The sequence below is a fragment of the Xenopus laevis genome, chromosome 4L (assembly GCF_017654675.1).
Source record: "Xenopus laevis strain J_2021 chromosome 4L, Xenopus_laevis_v10.1, whole genome shotgun sequence".
Lineage (NCBI taxonomy): Eukaryota > Metazoa > Chordata > Amphibia > Anura > Pipidae > Xenopus > Xenopus laevis.
In genome coordinates, this window is record NC_054377.1 from 756613 (window position 1) to 770000 (window position 13388).

The following is a 13388-nucleotide window of genomic DNA, read 5'->3' on the forward strand; positions in this document are numbered from 1 at the left end:
AATTCTTTTACGTGCGCAACAATTCTTCTCTCTCCAAATGCGTTAAAGCCAATGGGCGTTTTTTCTTATGGCGCCTTTTTTTTGTTGCGGCAACTTTTTTGTTGCAGAGAAAAAAATTCTCAGATGACAAAATGTGGAATTTGGCCGCAAATCCATGGCTGGTCGAAACAAATGAACTCGTAACTAGTGTAGAACCATAATGTCTGTGCAACTCCCTTTATTCCGGTCAATATGTTTCCTTGATGGTTTCCCTTCAGAGGACAAGGCGCATCGTGTTCCTTTAAATTGTTTTAGGTTCCTGTGAATGTCGGCCAAATCCTTAGTTGGGAAAAAAGCAAAATAAAAATGTCATAAAAGTGAAGTGTCCAGGAAGCAAACCCCTCATTCTCAGGGGGGGCCCGGTAAAAGGGGGGCCAGGATTGTAGGGTTTTTCATAACGTTTCTCTATGTAACGCCATTGGTTTTCTGAAACGTTACATAGAAAACTCCAACGTATATTTTCTTTATATTGACCGGGATTTCTACTCTCCAATCACTTACAATGAAGAATAAAGACAGAAATGCAAATAAACTGAACATGAAACATAAAAATTTGGTTTGTGCCAAGGGAGCCAACGTGGCCCTGAAATTCTTACAAATTTGAAATACGACACATTTTGCTAAATCTGTTCTGGGATCGGCATATTTTATATTACTGTTATTACATCACTCAAACAGCGCCCAATCAGCACGCGTTTCTGTGCTTAAAGGGCACCTATAATAAATAATCCAAATCCTATTTTATCACAGTCAAACAAAATGAACTTTATTTACACTGTATAAATTATTTGAATTTTGTTTCCTTCCGTCTGGGAATTTATAATTATTTTGTGTTATTAAGACAAGACTTGCCTAAGGCCTAGAGGAGGGGCAGGCAAGATTTGATTGACAGCTGAGATTTCATAAACAGCTATGAATGCTTTAATAAAAAATAAAATGTAGATTTCATGTTTAATTTGAAAAGGACTTTAAGGGGCAGATTTACTTAGGGTCGGGGCAGATTTACTTAGGGTCGGGGCAGATTTACTTAGGGTCGGGCAGATTTACTTAGGGTCGGGGCAGATTTACTTAGGGTCGGGGCAGATTTACTTAGGGTCGGGGCAGATTTACTTAGGGTCGGGGCAGATTTACTTAGGGTCGGGCAGATTTACTTAGGGTCGGGGCAGATTTACTTAGGGTCGGGGCAGATTTACTTAGGGTCGGGGCAGATTTACTTAGGGTCGGGCAGATTTACTTAGGGTCGGGGCAGATTTACTTAGGGTCGGGGCAGATTTACTTAGGGTCGGGGCAGATTTACTTAGGGTCGGGGCAGATTTACTTAGGATCGGGGCAGATTTACTTAGGGTCGGGCAGATTTACTTAGGGTCGGGGCAGATTTACTTAGGGTCGGGGCAGATTTACTTAGGGTCGGGGCAGATTTACTTAGGGTCGGGCAGATTTACTTAGGGTCGGGGCAGATTTACTTAGGGTCGGGCAGATTTACTTAGGGTCGGGCAGATTTACTTAGGGTCGGGGCAGATTTACTTAGGGTCGGGCAGATTTACTTAGGGTCGGGGCAGATTTACTTAGGGTCGAATATCGAGGTTTAATTAACCCTCGATATTCGACTGTTGAAGTTAAATCATTCGACTAGGAATATTGAAGTCGAACGATTTACCGCAATTCGTTCGATCGAAGGAAAAATCGTTTGATAGAACGATTAAATCCTTCGAATCGAATGATTCGAAGGATTTTAATCCTTCGATCGAACGATTTTTCTTCGACCAAAAAACGCTTAGAAAGCCTATGGGGACCTTCCCCATAGGCTAACATTGAGGTTCGGTAGGTTTTAAGTGGCTAGGTAGGGGGTCGAAGTTTTTTTAAAGAGACAGTACTTCACCTATCAAATGGTCGAATAGTCGGCCGATTTTTAGTTCGATTCGAAGTCATAGTCGAAGGTCGAAGTAGCCAAAAAAACATTAGAAATTCGAAGTTTTTTTTATTCTATTCCTTCACTCGAGCTTAGTAAATGTGCCCCTTATTATACAGCTTTTTATGTCTGGGTGACAGGTCCACTTTAAAGGGGAAATAGAAAGAATGGAAATTTATAGATCGCACTTCTTCATGAAGTAACATCAAAATTCTTGTTTATTAATCCATTAAAAGCCACTGGTGTCTGCTGTGGATTATTCATCTAATGCATTTCAGGAAAACCCTAAACAAGATGACACCAAGACATTCATTTATATACTTAGGGGCAAATGCACTAAAGCGCGAAGCGCCTAACGCTAGCGCAAATTCGCCAGCGTGACGTCATTTCGTTACTTCGCCGATTTACTAACGGGCATTGGCAAAAATACGCTAGTGAAGAAGGTAGACTCTAGCACAACTTCGCACACTAACGCCAGGCGAATTTTCGCCAAGGCTAAAGATTCACTAAGAAGTTGATTTTACTGAACGCTACCTCTTACGCCAGACTTGCCTTCGCCAGGTCTGCAATAGAGTCAAAAATGTCACATTTTTTCCTAAGTCCCAAAAAACGCTGGCTTCATTTCCATTATCATCAGTGATAGGTAGTGATGGGCGAATTTGTGCCGTTTCGCTTCGCCGAAAAATTAGCGAATTTCGCGCAAATTTAGTGAAACGGCGAAAAATGTGCGAAATCGCGCCGGCGTCCGTTTTTTCGGAATTTTTTTTTTGAAGCCGGCGAATTCGCGCCTGGCGAATAAATTCGCCCATCACTAGTGATAGGCTGCAACTTCGATACCTTTTGCTTCACTGGGCGCAACTTCGCATTTTAGTTATTATTTTTATTATTATGTCGTCTCTTTACAGAATTCTGTATTTTATAATAGTTTTTTTTATATTTTGGCCAGTAGGTGTCATTAAATGTATAAATGAATGTCTTGGGGGCTGATTCACTAAGGGTCGAATATCGAGGGTTAATTAACCCTCGATATTCGACTAGGAATTAAAATCCTTCGACTTCGAATATCGAAGTCAAAGGATTTATCGCACATAGTTCCATCGAACGATCGAAGGATAATTCCTTCGATCGAACGATTAAATCCTTCGAATCGAACGATTCAAAGGATTTAAATCCAACGATCGAAGGAATATCCTTCGATCAAAAAAAGTTAGCCAAGCCTATAGGGACCTTCCCATAGACTAACATTGAGTTCGGTAGCTTTTAGATGGCAAACTAGGGGGTCGAAGTTTTTTTTAAAGAGACAGTACTTCGGCTATCGAATGGTCGAATAGTCGAACGATTTTTACTTCAAATCCGTCGATTCGAAGTCGTAGTCGAAGGTCGAAGTAGCCCATAAAAAACGTCGAAATTCAAGTTTTTTTACTTCAAATCCTTCACTCGAAGTTAGTGAATCGGCCCCTTGGTGTCATCTCGTTTAGCTTATGATTAAGGGGTGTTCCTCATGATTAAGGGGTGTTCCTAAAACGTGTTAGGCGAATAATTCACATCCATCTTATTTATGGATTAATAAACAAGAATTTTGATCTTACTTTATAAAGAAGTGTGCCCTACATTCTCTATTTGGATTAATTTCAGTCTGAGGAGCTCCGCATGGTGTAGGCACATTGAATCCATTGCAGTCCCTCTGAGATTCTAAGTGAAGGGATTAGGGGTGAGTCTGAAGTGTTTGTTCATTGCTTTAAAGGGGAAATAGTCGACTTCTCCTCAGCACACATCATTCTTCCATCACAAAATTAGGGCCTGAGGAATTGTATTTCCACCCCTATACTCACCTATTAGTTGTTCAACATCTTACCTCTAGATTTCAACTGAAACATTTTGGAGTAGGTTCCCTTGTTGGTCACAACTTGACATTGAATGAGGTCTTTGTAGGTTGGAGTGAATCTCACTGAGCTGCTACAGGAATATAATCCGTCCAATCCAATTTCTGGTTCTGAAGTCTCAACATGTTCCGTCAGTTCTTTTCCAAATCGGAACCATTTTACTCCAAGTTTCCTCTGGGAAAAACCAGAGATGTTGATTTTAAAGATGGCCTCTTTGTTGAGGAGCAGATCTTTTGGGAAGACCATGATCTCCGATAAGGTCGGTGGCACGTCTGGAATGACAAAATTACACTTTAAAATGAGCAGCCTTGGAATATAACGTTGTAAATGTAGACAATCCTGTGGGCTTAGCATTATTTTTAAAAAAAATAACATTAGAACCCCCATTTTACATTTTTCAGGGGACCAGAAAAAATGGTGTAAAATCCAGGAAAATGTAAAATCAGGGAAATGTATTATGAATAATATATAGGTGGGACCACAAAACAACAATGTAAAATGAGGGAAAACTTAAAATCAGGGGATGTAAAATGGGGGTTCTACTGTAAACCGATTAGGATAGAATGTCTATGACATCACACTGATGGTTTATCCCCTTTATAACATACAGCACTGACCTGGTAATTTAAGCAGATGATTTTTTTTCAACGGTTGTTGCAGACCCCTTCGCTTTACCCAACAGCTGACAACTTTCCCACAATGCTCTGCTGTAGGCGTCAGCTTGAGGGTGAAAGAGACGGAATTTGTGTTTATTTGGGTTTCTGATGTCATTTCTTCCACTATTGGTTCCCCGCTCAATCGCCATTCTGCGGTGACATCATGCGCCTCACAGCCAATCACCTCACAGCTTAGTGTTAGAGGTTCCCCGTATTTTGGGGGATTTTGATTGCAGGTTATTTCTTTGATGTCTGGGAACCCTAAAAGAGAAATAATTGCTGAATTAAGTTGCATTAAACATCAACGATGGGAGTTTTTTGCCTCCAAGTGTACAACCCCCATATTCACCCATTTATACTGACCCATACTCAATATTGTTTGTACAGCTAGACCAAAATCCCAGTATCCTTTATCCCAGTTATTTCTGATATTCCGTAAGAAAGTTGGATCACTCACCCCCCCCAAAATACACATTTTATGCATTCCTCTATGATCATCTGCCAAAATGCAGGGTCAGACTGAGCCACCGGGGCATCAAGATATATCCTGGTGAGCTCCAGCCATCATGGGGCTCCTTAACCCATGGGTAAGTGCTTTTATATTACATTTTATTTCATTACATAACGTTTCCTCACCTGCTCTAAGCCTCCAGTCTAAAACAGATTCTGCCCAACTTGGTAGATAGGGTGTATAACACTGATACTACATGGCTACACCCGATCCTTACAAAAATGGTTGCCCTTTGACTCAATTCACTTGGCTTGGCCTTTAACTGATCTGTACTTCCATCCCAACAAGGATGTCTCCCTCTAGGGTTCTCTCTCTATATAAATACCTTTTAGTTTTAAATGATATGTCCTTATGGTCGTCTTCATTGAATGAGTGATCTCCAGGTGGTATTCTGTCCCATGTTGACCAATAGTAGGAGTGAATATCATTTGTGTTGTTTTAGAGAAGAGGCCGGACTCAGGATCTTGCTGGGCAGGTTCTGTATCATTTGCAGGAGAGATGCTTTTCCGTCCCTTATACCAACGGATTGTGCAAGTTTCAGGGTAGAAATCGCGGACAGTACAGGATAATGTTACAGGTTGGTCAAACTCAGGAACCTCAGGATCACACTGTATTTCACTTATCAGTGGCATAGAAACTGTCATATAAACAGAAAAACCAGAGGATTATGGGGATTGTAGAAACTATGTGAAGTTATCATGAGGCTGATAGAATGGAAATATAGAGAGAGGAGCATTAAAAGATGAACTGAACATTTTAACTTAATGAACTGATTGACTGGATGCCAAGAAAGTCTTTAGCAGTGATGGATAGAAGAGGGAGGTTTAGATTCAGGTGAGATAATGTGTCCATTGGTGGAACCAAGAACATAAGATGAAGAGATCAGATCTACTTACTGAGATGTTTCAGTTCCCAGGAAACACATTTAGGATTTTGGAGACTTGGTTGAGAGACCTCACACCTGAACTTCTTCCCAATGTCCCTCACACAAGGGCTGTAGGTTATGCAGCTGGTACAATAGAACAACCCATTGTCATCAGTGAGTATTGGGTCATTGTGTGATGGCAATTCCTCATCCTCTTTATACCAGGAAACTTCCAAAGGTTGCGGGTGGAAGGAATGGATTCTGCAGGATAACGTGGTCTCCTTTCCAGCAGATTGAATCTCTGATGTCTCTGGTGTCTCTATTGGATCCAGCTCTGGGACAGCTAAATGCAAAAGGGTCAGTGTATTTTGCAATGTAAGTTACCTGATTTGAAAGAGATAAACCCTGGCCCCCTCCCCAGACACTCTCATTCACCCACTTCCTCCTGCCATCACCTTTTACTGTCTAAAGCAGGTGAGCTATATTTAAATATAAAAAGAAAACTGGTCTAAAGTGTCCCTATGTGTGCACCTGATATAACAATGCTGCATTTTACAGTGGGGTTGACTGAAGCTGATGTATCTCCTGCCACTTGTAGACATAAAGCCTGCAGGAGAATGTTCAGATGAGATCAATCCTGAACCTATCCAACCATGCAGACTCTTGTTGGCAGCTCCAAGTGCTGCAATGTGGTGCAATCTCAAACTAAATCCTAGATTCATTGTTTCCCAACCTGTAACACACCTAGATAGAAGGAAAATTATGTCGTTATGACTTTACCTGAAACTTCCATCACCATGTTCTTCTGCGCTCTTTGTCCTGTTGCGTAATGATGAGTCCTGCAGATGTACCGTGTCCCATGATCTCCCTTCACTGTGGGCTTTAGGGTCAGATTGCTTAAGAAGTAGTTAAGATAATCATCTTCTTCTTCCTCTTCCCTTTCATATTCTGCCAGCTCATGTAAATATTTCGAATCAGTGATCATGGTCGTACCTCGATCCCAGTGCAGAAGTTTTGTTTCCCGACCATTGGAATCCACTTTCAGCCAAGTAACAGAGAGCGGCTTTGGCTTAAACCCATAGATGGGACAGGTCAGAGTCAGGGATTCACCTTGGAGGATACGGAGTGGAGATACGATTTTGGATATCTTTGGCTGGACTAGTAGTAATATAGAAAAATAACTTAAGTCATAAGACAAAAAGAAGGTGCTAATTTAGAGTTCAGATACAGATCATCTCAGGATAGAGGACTACACAAGGCTTATGTGCTTTCACGTGTGACCCTGCGTTTGTGATCCAGTTGCTTCCAGACTCAAATTGGTCATTGCTTCCTCATATAATATGATTTTTGCTCACAGAGAGAAGACCCAATGACATTTGGTAACAATGAACCCTAAGCACTCTGGTGGGCATGATAGCAGGTACCATAATAAGTAAATAACACAGAAACTGCTTCTTTCTCTGTGCAGTGGGGTCTCCAGACATCCTACATTTACTACCTCCTCAACACACCATCAATAGAACAACTTGCCAGTTTACTCTCTGGTACCAAGTACCTTCCTTTCTTACCCTAGTTGGACCTGGCCAGTTGCCGATCCAGTAGAGAACCTACTACATGCAACTCAAGTGGGCCATCTTTGTACTGGTGGAGGAAGGATTATCCACTCTGACACAAACACACAGTACGTGATCTCAATACAATAACTTGGATCCCAGTGGGTGACACATGCCTGGCGGTGACCCAGTGGGGTGTTAACACTTCCTTACCTCCTCATACTAATTACCTTAAGCCTAACACTAACTCCTAGAGTAAATTATTGGATTTTTCACTCGCACTGACTTCTTCTACTGAGGACTACCTCTTCTTGCACCAACCACCCAGAGTGGTCCAGAGTGACTGAGCCCATGATGACCTCCGCTTTTCTACACTAGGGAATCCTGACACCTCCTAGCCAACCACATAACTGCCAGGGAACCCCACTTTGACCTGAAAAGTAAAAATGTTCCCCTCCCAACTGCAAAACTAGACCAGCCCTAGATTGTCTTATATTTGGGGACTGCTTGAAGTAAAGGTGTGTAAAAACGTTACCCTCCTACTTTACCATCCCTGTGTTGGGGGATACACAGAGCTCCCCAATAAGAACCTACAGCCCCTATAATCTTTACTTAATAATCTCTTTCACTGACCAGCTGCCTAATACTCTACCAAGTTAGAGGCAGAAGGGCGTCGAATATAATTTCTCTTTAGCACTTTCTTTACTCACAGTTAATATATCACCAATGAATCAGTGAGTAAGTGCACTCCTTGTTTCCCTGTTGTTCAATCCATTGGGCTCAATAACAAAGGTTGTAAAAAGAGATAAGGCTGCAGGGTCAAGTATTTAACCACTGGGCAAAGTTTGTACTGAGCTCAATCCAGATGGAAACTTTTTTTTAAAAATTTTTGCAAAATTTACTTGAATCAAACAAACGAATGGAGCAGTCGACTTACTTCCAGTGACCTCCAGTTTACAGGATTTAGAGATGGGGAGTCTCAGGGCAGAGTGAGTGACCCTCACAGTCAGTTCTGCTCCATCATCTTCCTCTATGTCTGGAGTTATATGGATTGTGCACTGACAGTTGGAGATATGTTGAAATTTACTTGTTATTATTATATTAACCATTTCCACTCGCAGAGGTCTCTGTGCTGGGGGCAGATTAGTCCCATTTCTCATTAACCCTTCTCTCTCTGGTACAATAACCACACGCTGCTCCTCTCTGTGATGTGACACTGGGGCAGAGGAACCCGTTTGTGTCTCCGAATCCCAGGAGTCGATTTCCATCTCTTCTCCCCCATTTCTTTTCAGCCACAATGTAATTCTGATGGGTTTGGGTCGGAACCCAGAGATCTGGCAGGACAGAGTCGCCCTGTTCATATGCACCAAATGTTTAGCTTCTGTCAACCCTGAAAGTCTTGGGGGTTCTGTAATAAATAAGGACGTCAATGGCGTAAATTTATCTAAGAGTGAAGTTCCGCCACTAGAGTGAAATTCCGCAGCTCTCAATTAATTTCTATGGTATTTTGAAAGGAGTATTTATCAATGGGTGAAAGTGAAAGTTCACCCTTTGATAAATACGCCTATAAAAATCCCATAGAAATGAATGGAGAGTGGCGGAATTTCACTCTAGTGGCGGAACTTCACTATTAACTTCACTCTTTGATAAATATACCCCTATAAGTTACCGGCAATTTATTTACAAATGAAAAACAGATATTTAATAGATGTGTATGTTTCAAGCACAAGGAGCAGAAATGATTGTCTTTTAACACAACATTCCATTTTTCCAAATATGAAAGAATAAATGGGCAAAGGATATGGCCACAGATGTAGGAACAGAGATAAAGAAAATGTTTTTTTCATTTCAGTTGTATCATTTCAAATAAAACTATAAACACATCGGCAAGACAAAAAAATCAATCATTTGCAAAACAAAGTAATAACAACCAGAAATATACTTTTTTCTCATATTGAAGTTTAAAGATTCATATTTCCCCTTCTTATGTGTTTGTGAAGCAGCTGTGGGAGGGGGGTCAGCGACCCTGTAAATCATCCATGAGTTGATGCATGTGTTTGTCTCTGCTGAGCAGAATCTCTGGGTTTATTAAAGGCAGCTGTTAGAATTGATATTCCCCATAGATCTACTGAGAAATGGAGCAACTAATCAATGGAATGTTAATTGACAACTAATCAATTGAATGGATCAACCCAGCCTGGGCCAAAAGACCAGTGTTTCAGTTGACACCCCCAAGAGAACATTTCCTTGTCCTTGAAATTTGTTTCATTCATACAGATCCTACTGCATTTTAATATTTTAATATTTCTTACCTTTCTTTCTAAGTAGAAAGTAGCCAAGGCCAAACAAGAGAAGAATCACGGAAGTCAAAGTTATAGTGACAGCGGCAATAATGCTGGATGTTTGGGTGTCTGGCTCTGAAATGAAATATTGTGCAAAAATGTATCATTGTTAAAAAATATATTAATTGCCATATTGTGCCATCTGTTATTAGTGTTGGAGGTAAAAGTTGGGGGTTGGTGTTGGGGTTAACACTCAGTTTGAGGGATGGAAAATGGTTGGGAAGCTTGAGGGTTGCTGAGGTGTTGAAGGGTTGGGACTGTATAGTGTTATAGGGTTTAAGTTTAGGGTGTGATCATCTCTTTTGATGAACTCTAGTTGTCTTTCATGGAAGATGCCCCTATAGCTGGAGATCAAGCTGAGCTTTCCCTAGAAGCTGGAAGAAACCTGGAGGCATAGTATTATGTTACTAAAAGTTTCAGGACTAGTGATGAGCGAAACTGCGAAAAAATTCGCAAAACGTCAAAAAATTTGCGTCAAAGAGCATCAACATTGTTTTACGTGTGACAATTTTTCTTGCTCCAAATGCATTAAAGTCAATGGGCGTTTTTTCTTATGGTGACTTTTTTGTCTCTGCAACATTTTTGTTGTTGAGGTGAATTTTTCCTCAGTTTCACTAGCAAATTTGTAGAAATGGGGAATGAATCCATGGCTGGCGAAAAAATTAGCTCATCACTATTTAGGACATCAGTTTGATTATTAGTATTGCCTGATATCTGAGCCTGGGATTTGAGATACATATTGCTGAGTAGGTCTTATGAGCATCATCCATGGTTCAAGCAGCTTCATGGCAGCAGAAGCTACTGCTTGGCAACTTGGATACCCCCAATTTACTTACCATGATTTTCCTTTCCTGGTACCTCTACATCTCAGCAGCTTTCCCTCCCTATCCATTCAGTTATTACTTGTATTGAGGCATCACTTTACCTGTATGGAAGGTATTTCAAATCCTGGAGGAGCTGCTTGGACTTGGCTAATACAAAAAGCAAAGGACACTGAATATATGATATTTTCCATATTGCCACAAGATGAATTGCTTTAGCTGGTGGAGGTAGAAGTAAAAAAAAAAGCTTATTTTCTAGCCTTTGATAAATCTGCAGATTATTTTTACCTTTTACAAGGAGGGTAAAGTTGTGGAGTCTTGTGTCGGTGGATTTGTGTTTTACGACACAGGAATAATTACTTCCATTATCCACAAGCAAAGGCTTCAATGTCAGGTGACTCGTTACATTGAAAGTTCCGTCTTTGTTCAATTTTGGGTCACGAAAGCAGGTTCCTGCATCCAACACTTCATGGCGCCTGGGGCTGAGATGTTTCACCCATTGAAGTTTTATTTCTCCGGGGTAAAAACCTTTGGCTTCACACAAAATTGTCTTCTCTGTCCCGAGTTCAATAGAAACAAGGTGCTGAGGATCCAGCGTGATGATTGGTTGAGCTGAAGACAAATAAGTCCTACTTATAGTATTAAGTTGCTTAGCCAATGACTAGCCATAATGTACAACAAAATATCCTTTATAGTGATGGGCGAATTTATTTTGAGTTTGCGCTATTCGCCGACAGCGATAAATTCGCAAAACGCCCGCTAAAAAATTCACCCGAATTTTTTTTGTCATTATCACCGGCGTCGAAAAAAACGGACGCTGGGTCAAAAACGCCCGTCGGCGTCAAAAAAAGTTTCGCAAATTTTTCGCCGTTTCACTTCACCGAAAAATTTGCGAAACGGCGAAAAATTTGCGAAACGTTTTTTTGACGCCGACAGACGTTTTTGCAAATTCACCCATCACTAATCCTTTATTATATTCTTATTTCAAGTTTTATGCACCTTTTGAAGCATTTACCAATGGGAATTCTACTGAGCAAATACATAATTATAGATGCAAGAGAACTGACCAATAAAAAAGCTGATTCCCAGCACCATGTCAATTATCTTGCTAATATCTTACATACAGAGATAATTGTGCCATTTCGGGGTGATTATATATGACACTGGAATGAGACATGGGGATAAAGGACAGACTTGTTCAGTGCTGGGAAACTGGGCTTAATGTTTCCAACAAAATGGAGCCAGATTTACGCACACCAGATGGGATTCTCATTGGAGGATTATTTTGCATATTAATGCAGCTGCTGGCCCTGGAATATTACTTTAAGAATACAACAATACTTCAGCCAATTTCATTAGCTTCTTAGAATATCTGGTTTGAACTTGTATAGGTTTATTAAAGGGGCTGTTCACCTAAAAATAACAATACTTTTGTAGCCTTACAGAGCATTTTTTGTTTTTTTGATGGGGTCAGTGACCCCCATTGGAAAGCTGGAAAGAGTGAAAAGAAGAAGGGAAATAAGGCAAAATCTATAGACAATAAAAAATGAAGGCCAACTGAATAGTTGCTTGGAATTAGCCATTCTATAACAAAGCACACCAGCATTGCCTCACAGATTTAAGAGTTGGGGTTCCTTGAGACATCACTAACCTGACACCTCCACAGTGACTGCTCCATGTTTTTTATTGGGGGTGTAAGTGATGGTGCAGGTATATTCCCCTTCATCACTGAATTGTATTTGGGTTATGGTGAACCCTGCGTTGCCCAGTACAAGGTCCGTCTCGGAGATGTTTAACCCCCGTCTGTTGTGGGTTACGTTCCTACTCACGTACAGATACAGATCCACTTCTGTCCCATTGGGGAGCTTCAGGCTCCATTGAACTGACAGTTTCTTTAGATCCAGTTTTGTAGCGCGGGAATGGCTTATTGTGCACGGGATGAACACGTCTTGGTTCCTTAGTGATGCAATGGGGGAACTTGTTGCAATTTCAATATTAGCTAAAAGGTGATAGAAATGGGGAAATGATTTAAATGTCAGACCTCCCGTCTGTCCCTATTGGACAAGAACATTTCAGTTAGGAGGCAGTAAATGAATTGCCAGTTGCATTTATACTATAAAAGGGTTAATGTCACATATAGTGATGGGCAAATTTGCGCCGTTTCGCTTCGGCAAAAAATTTGCGAATTTCGCGAAACGGCGAAAAATTCACGAAACGGTGCCGGCGTCTCGTTTTTTAAAAAAAAAATTTTTTAAAACGCAGGCGAATTTTTTCCGCGAATTTTCGCGGGCGTTTCGCGAATTTATTCGCTGGCGGTGAATCGCGCAAATTCGCCCATCACTAGTCACATATAATATACTCAGTAGTAATAATGTACCAGATCCTCAGCACATATACTGTACCAGCATGAATAAACCTTGTATCCAGCATTAACCCTTATCTCACCTGTTCCTTTTACCTGATCACATGATCCAATCAGAATGCAGCGGCTTTTGAATCTGGCACTTCAATAATAATAATTATAATAACTGTGACTTTGGTTAATTAACTATGGTTGGGTACAGTTGCCTAAAAATGAAATGGTTTCCAGTTATTCATTTATTCGAAGGGATGCACAATGCAAATTGTAGGTAATATTTGGTAGATATGGGGGTGGGTGCAGGGCTGACACTAAATAAAAATGAAAGGATTTTATATTGCGTTTACTGCAGAAGGTCTTCTACTGGGTATGAAAATACCCACACCCAATATATACACCGCATATGGCCGATTCAGCAATTTATCAATTGTGCAGGTCCAGGAGTGAGGC

The 13388-nt window shown here is 40.8% G+C and overlaps 1 protein-coding gene across 1 annotated transcript in view; it reads right to left on the reverse strand.

Moving 5' to 3' along the window:
* Positions 1-108: 108 nt before the first annotated feature.
* The window catches only part of LOC108713436, a 14120-nt gene continuing 840 nt past the window's right edge, over positions 109-13388 (reverse strand). The window contains exons 2-11 of the mRNA XM_041589647.1: positions 12231-12578; positions 10868-11191; positions 9729-9833; positions 8354-8824; positions 6644-7021; positions 5895-6206; positions 5324-5635; positions 4449-4748; positions 3804-4103; positions 109-318 (exon numbers count right to left, since the gene is read on the reverse strand). Coding sequence (XP_041445581.1) covers positions 281-318; positions 3804-4103; positions 4449-4748; positions 5324-5635; positions 5895-6206; positions 6644-7021; positions 8354-8824; positions 9729-9833; positions 10868-11191; positions 12231-12578 — 2888 coding nt within the window. The 3' untranslated portion in view covers positions 109-280. The remainder of the gene's footprint in view (positions 319-3803; positions 4104-4448; positions 4749-5323; positions 5636-5894; positions 6207-6643; positions 7022-8353; positions 8825-9728; positions 9834-10867; positions 11192-12230; positions 12579-13388) is intronic.